This window comes from Urocitellus parryii, chromosome 3 (genome assembly GCF_045843805.1).
Source record: "Urocitellus parryii isolate mUroPar1 chromosome 3, mUroPar1.hap1, whole genome shotgun sequence".
In the NCBI taxonomy this organism is placed as follows: Eukaryota; Metazoa; Chordata; class Mammalia; order Rodentia; family Sciuridae; genus Urocitellus; species Urocitellus parryii.
In genome coordinates this window covers 57975563-57996250 of record NC_135533.1, presented here as the reverse complement: position 1 = coordinate 57996250, position 20688 = coordinate 57975563, and the positions used below count along the sequence as shown (strand labels likewise).

Sequence of the window (20688 nt, the reverse complement as noted above, 5' to 3'; positions counted from 1 at the left end):
AGCTTTCCTACTTTTCACATCATATGTGCAGTCATATATGTACCTAGGTAATGATGTCCATGTCATTCCACCATCTTTCCTGCCTCCATGCACCCTCCCCATCCCTCCCTCCCCTTTGTCCAATCAAAGTTATTCTGTTTTTCCCATGTCCCCTCACCCCCTTATGGAACAGCATCCACTTATCAGACAGAACATTCAGTCTTTGGTTTTTTGCGATTGGCTTACTTCGTTCGCTTAGCATGATATTCTCCAATTCCATCCATTTACCTGCAAATGCCTAAATTTTATTCTCTTTTAATGCTGAGTAATATTCCATTGTGTATATGTACCACAGTTTCTTTATCCATTCATCTATTGAAGGGCATCTAGGTTGCTTCCACAGTTTAGTTTTTGTGAATTGAGCTGCTAAAAACACTGATGTGGCTGCGTTACTATAGTATGCTGATTTCAAGTCCTTTGGGTACAGATGGAGATGAGATAGCTGGTGGTTCCATTCCAAGTTTTGTAAGGAATCTCCATACTGCTTTCCACATGGGTTGCACCAATTTGCAGTCCCACCAATAATATAGAGGTGTGCCTTTTCTTCTACATCCTTGACAACATTTATTGTTGCCTATATTCTTGATAACTGTCATTCTGCCTGGCATGAGATAAAATCTTAGAGTAGTTTTGATTTACATTTCTCTAATTACTAGAGATGTTGAACATTTTTTCATATATTTGTTGATCAAATGTGTATCTTTTTCTGAGAAGTGTCTGTTCAGGTCCTTAGCCCATTTATTGATTGGATTGTTTGTTTTCTTGTAGTTCTAGATGGACAGCATGCCTTTATTTTAAGTTTTTATTTATTTATTCTAAGTGAAGTTTTTTGAGTTCTTTATATATTACTTGTTGTCTTCTGTATCTCTGAAGGAGATTTTGAACTTTTGTAGTTTTCTTCACAGAAATTCTCATTATTGTTTGTTAAAGTTATTTCTTATATTTGTTTATGTATTTGTCACCATGAATGGGGTCTTTTTACCATATATTTCAACTCAGACTTTCTTAATCAGTTCAACGTCACAGAAACCTGAGAGAATATGGTGGATTCTTTGGCCTCCCATAAATATTCCCATAAATAAAACATTTTGCTAGCATTTGAGGTGGCTCACAATGCCTGGAGTCCAGGTTATTTACTTGGGTTTAAACTAAGTATTTCTGGGATTTGAACCAGCCATTTAATTTTTGTTTATTTACATAGTTGTCTAGTCACTTTATTGAACTAAAAATATCCAATTTGACCATTGAATTACTTGGAAAAATAATTTGTCTTATTCTAAACTGTTGTTTAAACCAGTTTGGCACTGTTACCCCCCTCTCCACTCCCCCTAGTTCTACTGGACTGCATCTCGGGGACTCTCACTAGGTTTCATCTCCTATCCAGAGTTCATGACTTTCTCACTAGATGTTAAATATCATTTTGCCCAGGTGTTTCATTTCTGGTTTCAGCCTCTACCCCATGTTCCTTAGATAAAAAACTTATTCATGTTTACTTGTGTCATATATTATGGAGAATTATATTGCCTTTAAGGGACCCAATATTTTGAAAACACAAACTTGTAAACCTTTTACCTGTAATAAAGGTATATTTGAAGTGGTATGTTTAAAATATATTTGATTTGTAAGATTTTGATCTACGTATTCCTCAATAATTGTTTTTCAATACCAGACTCAGTTGTAATATGCAAAACAGGAACAATATTAATATAGTAAAGCTTAATAATCATCAGTGGTCAACACGTAAGAATTTTGCCTTGCATTAAAGTGGAAATATAGAGATTAGAAAAAGAAACACTCTAAAAGTGATCTTTGCATGAATTTTAATATATATATAAAATGTAAAGTATAAACACAGAATTTCAAAATACTACATAATTACAAAAGAACTAAATTTTAAAATATTGACTGCCTGGTGCACAAAATTATTTTCCTAAATGCTTCAACAGTTGTCTAAATTTTTTTCCTCCTCAGTAACTGTGGTCTGAACCCAGGAGCATTTTACCACTGAGCTACATATCCAACCCTTTTAATTTTTTATTTTGAGACAGGGTCTCACTAAGTTGCTTAGGGCCTTGCAAAATTGCCGAGGTTGGCCTTGAACCTGCAATTCTTTTGCTTTAGTATCCCAAGTTACTCGGATTACAGATGCGGGCCATTGTGGCCCAGCTGAAATATTAATAACATATGTTCTTCATCTATAGGATAGTCCAATGAAAATTTTTAGAAAATCTGAACGCTACAGACTCATTCATATATTATTTAGGACTAGTCCTGGATGTAGCCATATGAAAACTTTTAACAACAACAACAAACCCGTCTTGCTCTTGAATCTAACAGTTGAGCATATTTTGTGTTACATATAAAACCAAAACCCAAACCAAAAAACTTCCAATGGAAAAGTGAGCTTGGAACATCCCTATAGCACACTGGGTAAACAGAGGTCTATCATCTTGCTTTTCTTTTAGCCACCATTTTTTTTTCAAAATATTTAAAAACTCTAACATGAATGCAAATGGGGTTTTGTTCCACCAGAACAGAAATGAAGTGAAAGTGGAATGAAATCTTTATATGTTGGGCTATCATTTGTGTTAAATATTTATGAGTTTGGCTATTTTTGTAACTGTCAATATTTTAGAAATGCCTCAACAAAAAATGTCATCTTTGCCATTCCCAGAAACCACTGGAAGACCCAGTAGGTGGGAGGTTACCTTGGCTTGCTGAAATCTGAGAAGTACATCTCTGCCAGCAGGTGCCACTGGATGCCCCCGTTGTTGCTGTACTGGAGGAGGACGCCCTCCTCTCGGCTGTCGGGTTTGTTGCACGCACCACTCTCTCCGCCTATCTGGATGTAGAACTGGACAAAGTCCACCCAAGAGGTATCCAGATCCCAGCTCACCAACTGTCTTTTCCCAGCCTTTCCAAAGAACAATAAAAACCACTGTCAATCATTTGAGAGCTCTTTGGCATTTGACTGTTCAGTTCCAAATTCACATGAACATCCTAACACTATGTGGAGGTGGTTTTGTCCCCAGTTACTACTGGGAGGAGCAAGCTGTGCCATTTTGTTGTTCTGTGCTAGCTATAGTAACTGTTCTTGGATATATTTGTTTAATCTCTTCATCACTGATTCCCAGAATAGATTATGAGGCCCTTGGGAATTTCTCATTATACCGAAGGGTATTTGAAAGTTTTTTAAAAATGAAGCAAAATTAACTTTAATTAAAACACTCCCGGCTTTTGCTTTATAAATCTCCTTTGGGCAGAGTAATGGAGAAGGAAGACAATATACCTTGAAATCAGAGGGCTTTTTGGTTTTTGTTTTTGCAGTGCCAAAGAGAGAACCAGGGCTCTGTGCATGCTAGGCAGGCACGCTAACACTGAGGTACATCCCCAGCCCCACGTGAATCTGGGTTTGAATCTCAGCCCAATACTGTTCAGGAGCTGTGTGGCCTTTCTGAGCTCTTATTTTCCTCAAAGGTACAATATGGTAAAAATACCTTACTCATAGGATGTTGTGACCATTGGGTGAAATAACACATGACAGAGAAACTGTCTAGCTCACTGTGTGCCTTCCTGAGGGAACATCCTCTCCAGAGATATGCCTGGATCCTCCTCTCCCATGGGAAACAAAATCAAACAGGCAAGACAGAAATTTCTTGGCAAAAGAGAGTACTGCAGTGTGTCACGCTCCTAGTCTGCCTGCCTGCTATCTGCCTGTCTTTCACTTTTCAATACAGAGGTTGGGTAGGGTTCATTTAAATTAGTTATTACAACCACTAAACAATCTTGTTATGTCTTTAAAGGGTTAAAACTTCCCACAAATCCACTTTAACTCACCTTTTCCCTTTGGTATGTCTGTCCCCTGAGCATCATGGCATTGTGGTGAGGTGTACAAACAACAAGAATGTCACTGTTGTTGTGTGTGAATGGTTTCATAAAAAGGGAACTGAAAGAAGGTTTGCTTTTGATACTTTTTTCCTAAGCAGGTATTGATTAATCCATGGACTTCTCTGAGTTGATCTCAGAGAACTTATAAGGAATTCAACTAAAAAGTCAGTAAGAAAAAATGGGGTTGGGGAGGAAGAGCAAGGGAGGAAGATTACCTCTAGATAGGGGAAAGGAGTGGGAGGGAAAGGAAGGGAGAAGCGGAATTGCATGGATGGTGGAAGGAGACCCTCATCATTATACAAAATACATGTATGAAGATGTGAATTTGGTGTCAACATACCTTATATATAATCAGAGATATGATAAATTATGGTATAATGGTGTATTAAGAAATGTAATGCGAAAATAAATAAATAAATAAAAGAATTAATTGGATAGAAAGTGTATTTTTATTTTCTTTATACATCTGTTTAAATGCTTTTTTATTATGTCTTCATTAAGCATAAAAATGTCCTAAATGGAATAAACTGAAACTTATCAAAGTTAAAAAAAAAAAAAGAAAAACTGAGATGGTATACATAGTACAGAAAACACTCCACATCCTTACAACCTGAACCCTACTCTAATCCACTAAGTTCATTATGGAAGGGTTTTAGCTATCAGAAGTTACAGGGTCAATATTTGGGACTAATTAAGGAGTACTCTGCTATTTTCAGAACTAAAGCCAATTAAGAGACTCCAAGACAAATGAAGGTTCCCACAAAATGAGAATTGAAGTTAATTCTGAGGCTGGATCTCACTCCTTGAAACTTTCATTTTTAAGTATGTATTTGAAGGAATCTTATAAGTAATATGCATTTTGAACTTGTTATAGGTACTTAAAATTTTTCTGATTGTTGATTTGAAACCCTCAGTGATCCTAGTATTTTTATGCTCCAGGCTCATTGCAGGAAGAATGATTTTTAGAGGAAAACCTATAGAACCTAGCAGGTTAATTCCAATCTAAGAAAACTCGTGAAAAACTTGGCATGTGGAAATGAGCCAGAAGGATAGACATCTAAGGTGAGGAGAGTTAAAAAAAAAAAGCCAATTATCACAATTAGCTGGTTGGAATGATTGTTCTATTGTGAAATTCACAGAGCAGAGTTGTTTTTCCAGGAGATGATAGTGTTAGTCTACAGAGGTTTCGAAAGATGGTTTTGTGGGATTTTTGTAAATGATGGAAAATATCACACTAATGCTTAGTTTGGCACTGAAAGTGTTTTTTCCTAGAGAATAGCACAAATCATTTTCTTTTGTTCAGTGACCTGAAATAATGCTGAATATTGTTTTAAAGGAAGAGGGAAAAAAAAGAAGAAAGAAAAGGAAATGGCTCATGACAAAGTTTTTGTTGGAATTTAGAAGTGGATGTAAAAGATGCTTTGAAGTTCTCCTGTTACACTGTGATCAATGGATTTGTGCATATGTGCAGACATATGTGCACATGTGTGTTTCTATGTGCATGTGTGTTTGAGTAGTAGGTTAAGCATCTCCTCATTCCGGGAGTGTGGAAATTACCTTTCAACTTTATCCTCAAATTCTAGATTAAAATGGTTCACTACTTTAAGGGTTTAGCCAAAAATGAAATAAGTTTTAATAAGGAATGCTTTCACCACTAGAACTTTTACAACAGAACCTCTAAAATACGTCAATTATCTTTATCTTTTGCTTCCCATTGAAATTTCTTTAGCTAATCAAAATGCCCTAAAAACAAAGACTTCGATTTATTTGATAGTAACCATTCCTTCAGCATTTCTTTCTTAACTTCATTCCTTCCTTCCTTCATTCACTCATTGCCTTCTTCAATTTTTGTACCATGTATTATAGAAACAACCATGCAAAGGGCCCACAGATTTGCAGCAGAGACAGTGATGACAACTGAGGACTGCAGACCAAGTCCTGGTTACTTGTTGAGGCCCCTTTGGTCCTATGATCACTTACTAGTTCTCAAATCTATTTAGTATTCAGAGTATTTATTGACACGTGTATGTCTAGTGCCAGGCATGAATTTTGGAGCCTAACACTTTATCTAGAGTTTGACTCTGTTAGTGGGCTTCTACATTCTGCTAGGTACTGTGTGGATACAAAAAAAGATGATCAGTAGATGTATAAATGGAGAGTGTTCTAAAGATAGAGAGATTACTACAGTTTTCCCTAGCTCCCAAAGTCTTCATGGACACAGCAGGCTTTGAGTGGATGCTGAAAGGTTTATGTGATGCAAAAAAAAAAAAAAAGAAAAAAAAGGAAGTGTAATGGGGCACAGGATCCAGAGCAAGGCAGGGAAACTGGAAACCTTGGATGACCAGGAGAGTTTCCTGGCTGAAGCAGAAGACTCATGTTTGGAAAACGAATATAAGTTATGCAGGGAGGGGAGGAGACCATCCTGGACATTGGCAAGAGGAAAGGAAAAGGATGGAAGTATATTTTTAGGTAAGTTAATCGAGGGTGCTTTGTGCATGGCCTAAAGTCCTTCTTTTGGGATCTTGCGTATTCTCCACTTCCAAATGTTTGCTGGGGGACTGCCAAATTGGTATCCCCCTTCTCTACCAAACCAGTGAGCACATGACTATGGCTCTGACCACCATTCCTCTCAGGACAGAGAGATTGTCAATCTAAAACCTTCCTCTGTTTTTTTTTTTTTTTCCCTTGTCACTGCGTGACAATGGAATGGAGATAGAGATGGCTCTGTGGGCATTTGAGTTATTGACAACTATGAGGCCTCCTTGTGTTTTGACTGCATGAAACCAGTTTTTCCCTTTTTTGACTTCAGGTGGTTTCCCCAACTAGATATCTAAACAGATCTGAATCATTTAAGAAAAAAAAAGCAAGCAATTACTCTGAGATATTCTGACAAAAATTTGCAAGGGAAAGCTGGATTGGGAGGTAAAGAGAAAAATTTCACTTTTAAAATTATGTAGACAAATTCAATAATACCAATTTAAAATTTATTTTCATAAAATATAATTATGATAGCTAACATTTACTGAGCTTTTTTGATGTGCCCAACATTATTTTTTGTTCTTACTGCATTAACTCACTTATTACTCTCAAAATCCCACTTTACAGACAAGAAAACTATAATACAGAGAGATGTCATAACTTTGAAAGGCCAATCAATAAATAAGTTTTGGAGCACAGATACAAACCCAGGTAATCTTACTCCGTAGGCTCTCTTGAATTAAGTGGAAGAAATAATGACATGTAACACAGATCTTTTATGTATTTAAAATTTGTGTATGTGTGTGTGTACACACACATTTACTGGGATATTTGGGTATATGTTAGTGAAAGATTCATAATCTTATTTTTAAAAATTTTATTTCAGTTATTCCTTAGAAGGTCAGGCACTTAAAAAAAACAACAACTTTATTTTGTTTATTTAGTTTTTTTTTATACAGTGCTGGGGATTGAACCCACAGCCTCAAACATGCTAGGCAAGCACTTTACCACTGAGCTACAACCCCAGCTCTCATAATCTTATTTTAAAATTGATGCTTATAGCCTTCTCTTTTCTGTGCAATTTTATAGCATATGCAGATCTATATAATACATGTTGATCATTCATTGACTATTATCTTTAATAATATTCATTAGAGGATCTTCATTGTCAATGAATCCATTCCTGACTTTCTATCATTCCTTGTCTTGTTTATTTTCTGATTCTTTGTTCTGCACCTGCATCAAAACAAAACCTGTACCTATTTTTGCACTTGCATAAATTAATTTATCTTGGATTTCTGCCTAAACATATTCTGCAACATATCAGCCCTATGGTATATTATTCACACCTCTTTACTTAGTACCTGATATAAAGTAGGACATTTCTAATTGTCTCAGAATTGGTGGCTCTAGTCCTTTCTGGAAAGTAGTATTTAAGCACTACACGTTCTAAAGAGAGCTGCCAATAATAACAGTTAAGAGATGTCATTCAGTTTGGAGATTAAAACTGTACCCTTTCTAGTCCCTTTGAAAATTACATAAGAAGATACACTGGAGCAGACAGGAAAAGAATGTTCAATCTATACTGTAGCAAGGGAGGAGAAGCAGATGATTACCTTTATCTCATCCCTAACCAAGCAATAGGGATTGTGGGTATTCTAAGATAATCAGTCAATTATACTGTGGTCCCTACTTGGAATCTACCAATCTGCATGCCTAATTTGGTAGCACTAGTATGAAACCTGAAGACTGCAAGATAAACTTTTATGTAGAGTTTCACCAGTATCTATGGAACCAAGCCAAAATAAGACCTGAGATTTCTGCTCACCATGGACAGCTGCTCAGTTCTCTTGGGACAGCCCTCCCTACCCTTATTCCTCCTTTCTCCAATCATATTTCTGAGATTAATGGAATGAGAAATTAATAAATAAACATAAAAGTGGTTTCCTATATGTCAGAGATTCTTTTACATAATTGTTAAATTCTAGCTCATTTAATCGACATAAAACCCCTAACGAAGTAGATTCTCTATTGTCCCAATTTCGCAGCAGATGAGAAAGTGAAGCCACAAGGAGATCAAAGTAATGTGCTCAAAATCACAGAGCTAGGAAATGGTAGAATCAGGTTGAATCATATAGACTGGCTCCAGAGTTGCTTCCTTAACCTCTAAGCCCTTCTACTCCTACCCCTGGTCATTTCTCACCTGAAGCCCACACATCCAAACACCTGCCAAAGGCCAGGGTAAGGAATTACCAAGAGCCTTCCCCATTTAAAAAGTCTCCAGAAACAGCCTGTCTGGCATCAGAAGAGAAGAAACAGGATTGAGATCAGATACAAAAGGATAAGAATTGCAAACCAGCCTAATCTGGATCTGTAGTAACCAAAAACAATGAAAAAAAAAAACCCCAAAAAACTCTTTTAAGTTTCCCAAAACGTAGTGAAGCGATAGGAGTTAAACAAAACCCTGTCAAAGCAGGGAATGTGGGCAAAAGCAAAACATTGCATATATGTACTTTTGGAGTTCAGCCTGTGCTCTAAGCAAGTCACACATTAAAGTAGCCACTGCCCCCGTGACTCACCCCACTCTTGGTCATACCTTGCTGAAGTACAGAGATGATCCAGAAGAGACAACTCCACATCCTTGTTCTGGTTTTACAATTTCTCCTCCAATTACTTCTTGCCAGTCAGACTCCCAACCATTCTGGTTCTCAAAATCTGACATAATTGTGGAAGGAAGTGCAGCTTCTGGATGGCATTCAGTGCCTTGGTATCCTTGGTCACACCTATGAGAGAGCAGGGTCAAGTAACCAAGTCACCAACTACTTGGCAGCACAACAGCCATCTTGCCAAAAACATGCTAGGTGTCTCACTTTTCCTTGCATCTATCTTATCATTAGCATGAGATTTTTCTTTACAGTGTTAATCTGTATATGTGGTGTGGTACTAAAACAATTTAGTTTTCATACTCCCCCAAATAAATAGAATCCTTCCTGAGAAGACATCATGGTAGAATGGTAGAATTTAGGCATTAAATAGCAATGAGGAAGGACACAGGTATATGTGCTTATATGGAGTCGGGGTAAGATATAGTGGAATTTTCCGGCAGGCTTAAAAAAAAGTCACATAGAAATGTTTGTCTGTTCAACCAACATGCAACTATGGCCATGTTTCAGTTTCTCCTTCTGATTTAATTATGTCTCTTTTATAGTCTTTATGGATTCAAGTGTGTTCCTTTCTTACTCTCATTAGTGATAATCACTGTCTCCCTGCGTGCACAACCTTGAGCTTCTGTTGAAGTGGCACGGGAGAGCGAGCTGCAGTTTCACTAGTGCTCTAAGACTTTCAAGGGGAGAAGGGGGAAAAGACAACAAGGCATTTTTTAATAAACTCTGAAATTTAAAACCAGAAGCCCTTGCCTCTAGATTATATGTGGCTTTATACTTATTTTAATGTATCTTTTTTTTTTGGTACTAGGAATTGAAACCAGGGGTACTCTATCACTGAGCCACACCCTCAGATTTTTAATTTTTTTTTTTTTAATTTAGACAGGGTCTTCCTAAATTGCCTAGGCTGGCCTAGAATTGGGGATCCTCCTGCTTCAGCTTCCCAAGTGACTGAGATTACAGGTGTATACCTCTGTACTCAGTTAATGTAATGGTATCTTTTACATCTAAAGAAAGAAGAGAAAGTAGGCTCATTTTCTTTTGATTTTTTCATCATTTATTAGTCTATCTACTAACTGATAACAATAGCTGTGGTATATCCATAGACATGATCCTGAGAAGCAGGGATGGATTGCATTTACTGGAGCACGCACCTGCACATGCCATGGTCACATGAGCCGTGCCCACTGCACATGTTGGGGCACTGCTGCCCGATGTAAATGCTGTCCAAAGCCCACTCATCCTGAGCTGTGTAGTAGCTCTGACTCCATCGGAAGCGGGTGGCACTGGACCTGGAAACAAAGTACATAATAAAAATAGTGTTCCAGAATGCCAGAGCACCAGATAACTCATTTTCTGGAACTTGTATTTAGCGGATCATCATTTGTCTTCAGTTTAGTTTTCACTCAACTACTGTGCAATACAACAATTCTATCATGAATGAAAGTTAAAAAGAAACCCCCTATATTAGATATACTTCAATCTTAATTCATTTGAGATGTTTTAAAGAAAAACAAAATATCTTTATTTTTGTGATTGCTCAGAGATTTGGTGCTAGAAAAAGAACAAAAAAAGGATACTTTTTAAAAATAAAAAATATCTACTAAATGGAGGCTTTCACAGAAAAAAATGTAAAATTTCCAGTCAGAATTATTCAGTTTCTCAGAACAAATGAATCACTAGTTATTGGCAGATTTTCAGTTAGCTTACAATATAAAACAAAAATTTTGTTTGGGATATTATATAGTTCAGGGGGAAGAGGACTTATTGTATATATACCATACTATTTCACAAATAAGAACACCTGCATGTTAAATTCTGCTTCCTCTGAAACACTGACTTGCTTAAATTTCAAGGACCAGCTGATCTTTACTGGAGATGAAAACTGAAGGGGAACATTGTACAGAGAGAAACACTTGGGACCTTAATTCACTGAAACCAGATATAAAGCTTAAAGAAGAGAATATTTTGAGAGCACTGTCAAAAGGCCTCCAGTCACTCACTACTTTAAAATATTCTTTTTAAAATTATGGCATATTTCTCACCTGTAGGAATTTTCAGGAATCTGTCATTAGATCTTTTTGGCTAAAATACTAAACAAAATAACAAAGAAAGGACTTGCAGAATGATTGTGGTTGCTTAGCTTCCTGATTAAACCATCCCTAAGCATGCCGTCTACACATACATTTGATCTTAATGTCTCTGAATGATCCATTAAAATTTCAGCATCAATTACACATATTAAGTACTCCCTAAGTACATAACAGACCGTTAAAATCCAGACTGAGTTTTATTGTTTATTTTACCAATGATCTGTTGCTAATAGGTTGCACTTTCATTCCTGGTAGGATAATTCCTGGATTCACTGGGGTACATCCAGTAGACACAGTTTTGCTGGTGTATAGTCCTCGTCAAAGGACATACAGTAGGACAGATGTACCACCTCCTCTACGGTAACAGATTTGTGCTTGTAATTAAACGGTCATGACAATTTCCATAGTCCCATTAAGAAATGGTTTTTAGAAAAGCCCACTCTAAAAGTGGATACATTGTCTTGTAGTCTAGAGCCCTACAGAATAGAAGCAAATAAAACTCATGCACCATTGTTATCATGAAAAGGAGAGTTGACTCTAATCTGAGTCAAGTCCAGGACCACAGCTGACTAGATTGTAAGATCATCTGAGACAGGAATATCTTTAGTTCCAATGGTTTACACAGGAAAAGAATAAAGTAAATGCTCATAAAATTGTGTTAAAAAATGAGTCAATGAGTGGCTGAACAGCTCAGGAAAGGGTAGACTGTTTCTCACTTCTGTAGGTAATATAGTAAAGAATCAAAGGACAAGACCCCTCGGACCCTGCTGAACAATTTATCACCTGTGTGACCTTTAGTGAGAAATCTAAGCCTTCAGGGGCATCTGCTTCCTCACTTCTCAAATAGAGGGTTTCAGCAAACTGATTTCTAAGATCCCTTCTAGCTCTCAAATAAAATGATTCATCTAGTGGTGTGTTGGCTAAGGTGACAGTTTTCTTTATAGTTACATGCTGCTACAAAACCCATGGCATACTTTATTAGGAGGCTTCCTCACTTCCAGTATTCAAATGTGGTAGAGGGTTCAGGAAGCTGTCCTAGATTTCCCAGTTCATTTATGCTTTTACTAGTCACGTGCAGACACATTCTGAATTCTTTTTCTAGGTAAATTAAACCTTACACACATTCTATGAACTCTTGAAAAAGTTATTTCCTTAAAAAATAAAAAGCTTAAGGGGAATTATTCCATTTAAATAAAACCCATAGTTTAATGTTCTGATGTTAATTAAGAGAGAGTGCAATAAATGGTGGTTGAATATTGGCTTCATTTTTAGTGAGAAAAAAAATCAGTTGTGTGAGCTATCTCCAGCTGGTCACACGTGGGAGGACAAGGTGTGATCTCACTGATTTTCAGCTGCATCACTGCTAAATATTGGCCCAAAATACCAATGTTTAATTTGCCTGATTCTCTCTTTCTCCCAACTAAGTAATCTTAGGAAGGTCTTGCACACTTTGGATAGAATCTGAAAGTGGAACTACTGCTATGTGGGTCATGAAATGAAGTTTACTTGCATTTAAAACCCAAACTCTATGGATTCCCTAAAGCAACAGAACTTGAATCTTCATTTAATTTTTTCCCCCATATAAACTTCAAAACAGAAACAAAGTGGCATTGAGTCATCTCTTGGTAGTTGGATAGCCTGAGGAATTAAGGTAAATGAAGGCTGACTAAATTGTATTTTCCACCTTCAGAGTTCCTGTAATTACATTTACCCAATTATTCTGAAACTCATTCAGTCATTAGGTGTTGATTTGTTTATGAAGTTGGCGACTGACAGCTGTTTGGGTCTCATTAGGCCCTGTTCTTATGTAAATGTCTCTCATAAAAACAAAATTAATTTTCATTGGGTAACAAATGTTCAGTTCTTATACAATATAATTTCTCTGAGCAGGTGTATACATTTGATATTTCCACTCTAAGTTATCCTAACTAGTACATTTTCCAAAGTTAACAGACCTTTAATAATGCAAGAATCACATTTGCTTTTATGCATTCAATTTATATTTTGTGTAAGTTTGAATCAAAATAGCAGAACAAAGATTTGTCCAAAATAACACAGCTGAAAGCTAAGCTTCATGGCTTTCCCCAATGAAATATTATTTGCAAAAGTTTGAAATGAATATAATAAAGTTATCAAGAATGCCAAGGAGAGTAAATATATCTCATCTTTATAGCAGAAATTTTAAATGTTATAGATCCCAAAACAATGGCAATCACCAGTTAAACACTATTTATTTAAATGTAGCAATAATGTAAGTATTAGTCAGTAAGAATGCTAAAATAAATATCCTACTGAGCTGTTTGTTTTTAAAAAATATTTTCACTTTCTTTTTCCAGGGCTTTGAAGGAAAGTTGGAAAAGCAGAATGAATTCTTTTTTTTTTTTAAACATGTGTTTAAAGGCAAATGCACAAAAAAATAACTTAGTTGATTTTTTCTGTCTTCAGACTGAAATATCTTATAATAAAATATCTCTTTAGTTTACTGAGGCACACTGAATTGAAATTCTATATAATTTTCCAACATTCAATGAGCCACCTATGATATAGAAGGCACTATGTTGAGTCTAGAGTTTAAGGGTCAATATATCTCCTTTCCAGTGTTTAATTAACACTGAGGACAATTAACCTTTCCTGACTATGCTAAAACTTTCACTTTGCTGATACATCTTTCAAGTTAAGAAATAATAGTGCAAAGAAAAAAAAAAGAAGAAATAGTAATATAACATACATTTTGAGTGTTAAATACCTATAAACATGTTTTTCTGATAAGGTTAATACTTTTGGGGTACTTACTAAACTACAATAAATAAGAAAAATAGCTCATAATGTTTCTAGGGGTGAAAATACATCTCTAAAACATACCACTGATATTATCTTACTATAATTTTGAAATCATACCACACATTTTCATGAATAAAAATAATTTTCAAATAATGATAGAAATATACTTATTTGTATATGTGAAATAAGGGGGAAAACCCCTCAGTAGCTTGTGTCCAGTATGACTACTACTTCAATTACTGATATATCATTTTGCATAAATTTCTACTGATATATATGATTAGAAAGTCCTTGAAATTAAATAAAAGTTTTGATTATATTCCCAGCAGTAGGCATCAAAAAATAGATCTTGCAGAAAGTAAGAACTTGTTATACAAAATATCAACAGAGTACCCAGAAATGGCTCACAGTTGGACAAAAAATAAAAGATCCGTATGAATCAAATTTCAAGCATTTTATTCCAACTGTCGTAATGATGCACTCTTAAAACTAATCAAGGAGGCATTCTTACATAATTCCATTATTCAATTTTCAACTAAAAGTATTAAAATAATACCAGGTTGTTACTTAACCAATTATTTTTGTGTAGAATCTAATTTTTAGATAAAATAATCTGAGGATTTATTTCATAATTTTCTTTTCACCAAAGGGGTATGGAAGACAGATATCACAGAAAAATATAATACTTGTCTCTCTCATGCTTTTTCTGCTGTTCACATCACTGAATCTTACAATTCCAGGACTGTGGGGGACCCTTAAGATAATCCAATTTAAAAATTTCATTCTATGCATAAAGAATTGGCCTTAAAAGGTAGTGAACGTGAAGATCATGTGGCTAGCCACTGACAAAGCTACTCTGAGAATTCAGGCCTTCTAATTTCTATCTGGGCTTCTTCTTTGGGCAAAGTTCATCCTGTTCAAGGGCTTTAAATCCTATTCACAGTACTGAATTCTTAATCCCCCATCCCTTAAGTACTGCACTGTTTTGATTGGTCATCCTAACATGAAACAGTGTAATATCTGGGAAAAACTATTGTGCTTTTTTTCTTTTATTTACTAAAATGTTCTTTCTTGGTTACTGAAGCTTCTGCCTCCTGGGGATGATTTTTATTTACTGAAAAAAATGTGACTAGAGAAAGGAGTATATGTTAAGTTTTTTTTATATAAAAAGAAGGGCTTTGAAGCATGTCAATAAATTTTCAATTTATACTGTTTGAAGTTTTAGATTCCTGTATCATTGCCTTTTGTATGTCAAGTCTAAAGGATCTGGCTCTTAAGTTCTCACCTCCAAAATAAAAACTTGGGGCAGGCAAGAAGGGCGGTCAGAGGAAGCTGAGACATGGGAAAGAAATTTTTCATGTTTTTCATTAGCTCTATTTTTAAAATATTTTCAATACAAAAGAAATATCTGAGTCTTTGGATGGAACAAAATAATGAATAAATATCTTGCCATTGTGCTTAACTCATCTTACTATCCAAGTCATGCCAACAGAGATAGTAAGTTAAAGTGACAGCCATATCTAAAGATGTCATCTCTCACCAAGTTTTCTGGGGAAGAAGCACTATGACTCTTCTCCACTGTGTGAACTCACTGGCATGGTAAATACTTGCTGATGTAAATTCTTGACAACTCGGCATACTTGGAAGGCATTCCTGAAAGAGAGTTAGGCAAAATTAAACTCCACCTTCTATTACCCAGGGGAAATATGTTTACTTACCACTGTAAGTGAAAAAGACCTGAGGGAGCTGGGCATGGTGGCGGATGCCTGTAATTCTATCTGGGAGGCTCAGGCAGGAGTATCACAACTTCAAAACCAGCCTCTGCAATTTAGCAAGGCCCTAAGCAACTTAGTTAGACCCTGTCTCTAAATAAAAAATAAAAAGGGTTGAGGATGTGGCTCAGTGGTTAATTACCACTAGGTACCCAAAACAAAAACAAACAAACTTGAGGAAAGTTTAATATAATGATCTTAAGTATTGGTGATAGTGATGTATATGCAATCCATGATTTTGGGAAATAACTGCAAATGACATGCTACATGGAATTAAACGTCTTCCGGTTCTCATATGTACAAACAGAAATGGATTAGGAGTCATTTTTAAAATCTGTTATTAGCATACAGTAAAATTATTCTATTCGTCATGGTATTTATGCATTTATTACAATGCCAGATTATCAATGTACATATAAAAATGTAAATTTTATTTTTTAAAAAATGGATCTGGATTTCTTTTTGTTTTGTTTCTAAAGAGAAACCAGGTAAAGAGAACTAGGAGAGGAAGAGATGAAGACATGAAATGGGGAAAGGAGAGGTAAGTTTACAGTGAAAAAAGAGTAGAGAAAATAATATTCAAAACACAATCTGAGAATATTTGTTCTAGAAGTTATTCCCATTTAGTATTTCAGAATGAAGAATGTGGTCTCCTTATAATACATTGCTGACTTTATGTCAATTTTAAGCTACAGATAACACTATTTTTTTCAACTCAAAAAAGACTTTTAGAATTTTAACTGCTTTCATATGAAAAAGGAAGAAGCCACCAATCACAAACATAAGAAAATATACTTACTTCCTGGACAAGATGCCAGGTAAGGCCATGGTTGGTTGAGTACTCCAGCTTCACCTGGTTGTCCATGTGGGGGGTGTATTTCTGGCCACATCCCATCACCAAACTGAACTGAATCATATAGGAAGCGCCTATCTGCATTGATTGTGTTTCCACATAGCGCATACTTGAGGCAAGTTTAGAATCTCCTGTAAAACTGAAAGAGACAGAGGTGGAAATCAAAAAATTCTAAAAGTGATGTATCAGAGGAAAATTAAGCTCCTCACTTTTTTTCTTTTTATGGAACTGGGAATTGAACCCAGAGGCACTTAACCACTGAGCCACATCCCAGACCTTCTTATTTTTTATTTTGAGACAAGGTCTTGCTAAGTTGCTTAGGGCCTTACTAAGTTGTTGAGGTTGCCTTCAAACTTGTGATCCTCTTGCCTCAGCCTCCCTAGCCACTGGGAATACAGGTGTGTACCACAGCTCCTACCTTTGTGCTGTATGCTAGAACAGTTTCTGGTTACTTATTTAAACCTTGCTAAGTTCCAGAACATATTTCATTCAATCAAATAAATGTGATTTAAAATAATCAATCAAATAAACTACTTTTTAAGAAAGTTAATACCTATAATTGTCAAATGTACCTGAAATTGGGTATTCACTCATATATTGCCCTCATTAATCTCACCTCTTGAAATCTATCCAAAGGAAATAATTATAAATTCAGAGACAATTTCATAAAAATGTGATGAATATTACATGATTAATTATAATATAATTTTTTGCAATCTTATTGTCAAACTAGAGAAAAATGGAAGGCTTACGTAAACTGGCATAGCCAGCCACCTGGCAAAAATTATGTATATTTCAAATATTTATGAAGGTAATATAATCACATTAAATTTATATTATGAAGTACATTTCAAAAATATCCATAAGATGATGAAGAAAGGAAATTGACCAGAATGCTTGTGGTGGCTGTGTTTCGTGGTAAAAAAAATTTGATGATTTACAATTTTTTTTGTTTTATTTTCCAAATAGATTCTAATGCTCATGCATTAAGTACTAAAAAATCATAAAGTAATCTTAGCAGTTGTACCCTAAGTCAGTAAAATTCCCATGTTTTACTGGGTCCCAACTGAGTGCTATATAACTGTAACTGTAAACTGTTCGAAGGTAAACAAAATTATTATTATTATGTTTTAGAGAAAACTTCTCAAGGAATTTGTACTCTACCAGAGAAAATTAAAATGCAGACACATTGGCACTGAAGTTACACAGGTCAACTGCACTAGGGTTTATCTGCCATGGCACTTGTTTCTGCAATTCTATAAAAGGTCCACTACTGCTCTTCCACAGTAACCCCTACTAGTCAAAAGGCACAGAAGATGTGGGCAGAAGAGCTAATGTAATACTTTGTTGCATTTAATTATTTTCTATTATGGTATCAGCAAAATAAGGAGTAACTACGATGACTTGCTTCTTGCAGAGAGGAAGATGTTATTTATAATGGAATATTATTCATATATAGGTTCACAATAGACTTGGACTTGAGGTTATAAAATATAAACTTTTCCTATCAATGAGTAATTGCCATTTAGATAAAAGATTTTAAATTAAGATTTACACTTGGAAAATGAGTAGAGAAATAAAATAGAAGAACTTCAATATCTGCTTTAGTAGAATGTTAAAAAACAACAACAAAGGAAAGAGGTATATTCAGGATAGCTGGTCTTGCAAATCAGTTAAGAAATAGCAAAAGCCACAACTTGTTTATTATTATCAATAAAGGTGCCCATCATTTGTTGTTAGGCTCAGTCCATGACTGTGCTCAGAATAATACCCAAGTTATCTTCTTTAGTTTCATCTTCAGAGTAACTCTGTATAGTAGGAAAAATGATCTCTTTTTAGCATTTGAGGAAATGGGCTAGTCAATGGTAGAGAATCAATGAGAAATTGGCTTTGCTTGACTCCAGAGTCTCTTAACTAATACACTATTTCTGTATCTTCCAATAATTCTAAAATTGGGAGAGAAAAACACTGCAATTTGAAACAAATTTTGCTTATAGTTAATTTATAAGTCATTAACTTATGCAATGATACCATGGTGTTAAAGATATAAAGCTATGATTGCTGTTTTATGTTAGAGTACACAAGACACAATCTAAAAAATGCAACACCGTGAAATGAAACTTTTAGCAATATTGGCAGAGTAAATCAACATAGAACAAAAACAGTAATAAGCCATATAGGCACGAACTTATCTCCATAATTCCCATGGTCTTCTGAATAGGCAAGAAAAGGTTTTCCAAAGGTTTTTTTCTGGGAGAAATAGTGCTGCTTTTAGGATTAAATGCCCTTTCTAAAGCTTTCAAAGAGGAAGGTAATTAGATGCATGCCAACTAGGCTTCATTTAAATTGTTCCTGCTTTAAAGATGTGCTGTCTGTCCTGGGTGTCTTGAAAGAAAACCCCACAGCACAGGCAGCATAGGTCCTGATGGGTCTGCAAGTGACATGAAGACACTTTAAAGCCTTCTCACTTCTGCCATGCATGGTATTTCCCCAACCCAGCATTTCTGAAATAACTTAAGAATATTTTCAGGGTTTTTTTGGTAAATTCATCTCTTTTGGACTGTTTATTGTCTCTATAATTCTATACAAAAACAGAAGAAAATCTGTGTTTTACACACACATGTTGTGTGCACCTAATCATTTGTATCCATCACAAAACGGAGCCATGAAATTTGCTGAGGACCTGGAAGCATACACACCAAAGGACGTGTTCTGAGCTACTATGATGGAGAACAACAGATTTTGATAATGCCATGACACCAAGAAAATCACAAGATAAAATGTATACAAAACAGCGAGTTCAATAAGCAAAATGATGGTAGTTAAACAATGACAACAAGTCTTGCTTAGCAACTATTGTCTGTCAACTGGTGGAAGGCCTAGTGTTTCCTATTATAGGCAGATGCTTAAGGGTGGGCCAATTCAACTGCCAGCCACAGCCTATTTTTCTCCCCAGTCACCTTCCAGAGATTGTGTCTACCAATGAGTTCTCACCAATGAGATGTAAGAGATGCTAGGTGGATTTACTCGCTGGATCAATTACAAGCTTTTAAAAAGGGAAAGATGGAATTGAATGCCACACCCTTTTTGCCTGTTGCTTCTATGGATTTCCTTCCTTTCTAGTGAGGCATTGCATCTTGTGACAATAACAGAACAAGCATGTGGGTGGAGATCACTTTGCTGACATTGTAAAGTGAGAGCCTGGGTCTCTAGTGACCTTGTTAAGGTACTCACCAGTCCTGGGCTGTCTATCCTAGGGCTGCTTGTTATAAGTGAAAAATAAACCTCTTTACTTTTGTTCATGCCATGGTCAGTGTTTTCTTGTTTTATAATCTGGCTCTGGATGCATTTCTAACCACTACCCCTGCCATACCCATAGCGCTGTATGCTGTACAATATGTATCCTTAATGCCTTAATCAGAAACAAAATAATACAAGAAAGGCACAAATGTCTATGCTTTAAGTTCTAGTTCATTCACAGCACAAGTTCACCTGACTGCCTGACTGAAAGCTCATACTCAGTTGCGGTATTGGGGGCAGAGAATTTCCTCTAATTTACAGAACTGCTCCTCTTTGCTGCTTACTGAAGTCAAGATTATGTTTACAAAGGCAAAAATGAACCTGAACTTTTTCTCTGTTACAATAATAGGAAGAGAAAAGAACAGGCTGCATCAGCATTTTGAGAAGAAATTCTGGAGACAGAATGCACTGGGAATCAGGAGGCTTAGCTTTATTCATGCTAACTTGCAAGAGTGCCTTAAAAATAAAGGAATAACTTGTAAAAGTTCCTGTGTTTAACTGCAAGATTTCATGAGCTAATGGGGATATCTCTTTCCACTAGGACAATATTACCCCTCCCCTCAATTCCAATTGCAAGAAGGCTAGTAGGCTATTATGACACCAGTCAAATGGATAACACCATGATCTAACTTCAGTCTCCACAGTTCTAAGTTCTTGGTATAGTTCCTTCACTTTCTCCTCCCCTGCTTAATTTCAGGTACTACTGAGGACCTGCTTTCCTGACCACATTGAAGCCTCCCTGCAGCGAGGAATCATATTTTATTACTCTGCCTTCCCAAAAGACGCAGAACAAGGCCCGTATCTCACAGAAAACATGGTGT

At 35.9% G+C, this 20688-nt stretch overlaps 1 protein-coding gene across 2 annotated transcripts in view; it reads right to left on the bottom strand.

Annotated features, from left to right (window-relative positions):
• Window positions 1–20688, bottom strand: part of Reln (reelin) — a 452281-nt gene that overhangs the window by 102641 nt on the left and 328952 nt on the right. For both annotated transcript variants that reach the window (XM_077796721.1, XM_077796720.1), the window contains exons 21-25: window positions 16514–16706; window positions 15483–15595; window positions 10223–10360; window positions 9002–9188; window positions 2748–2953 (exon numbers count right to left, since the gene is read on the bottom strand). In XM_077796721.1, the coding sequence (XP_077652847.1) occupies window positions 2748–2953; window positions 9002–9188; window positions 10223–10360; window positions 15483–15595; window positions 16514–16706 (837 nt within the window). The remainder of the gene's footprint in view (window positions 1–2747; window positions 2954–9001; window positions 9189–10222; window positions 10361–15482; window positions 15596–16513; window positions 16707–20688) is intronic.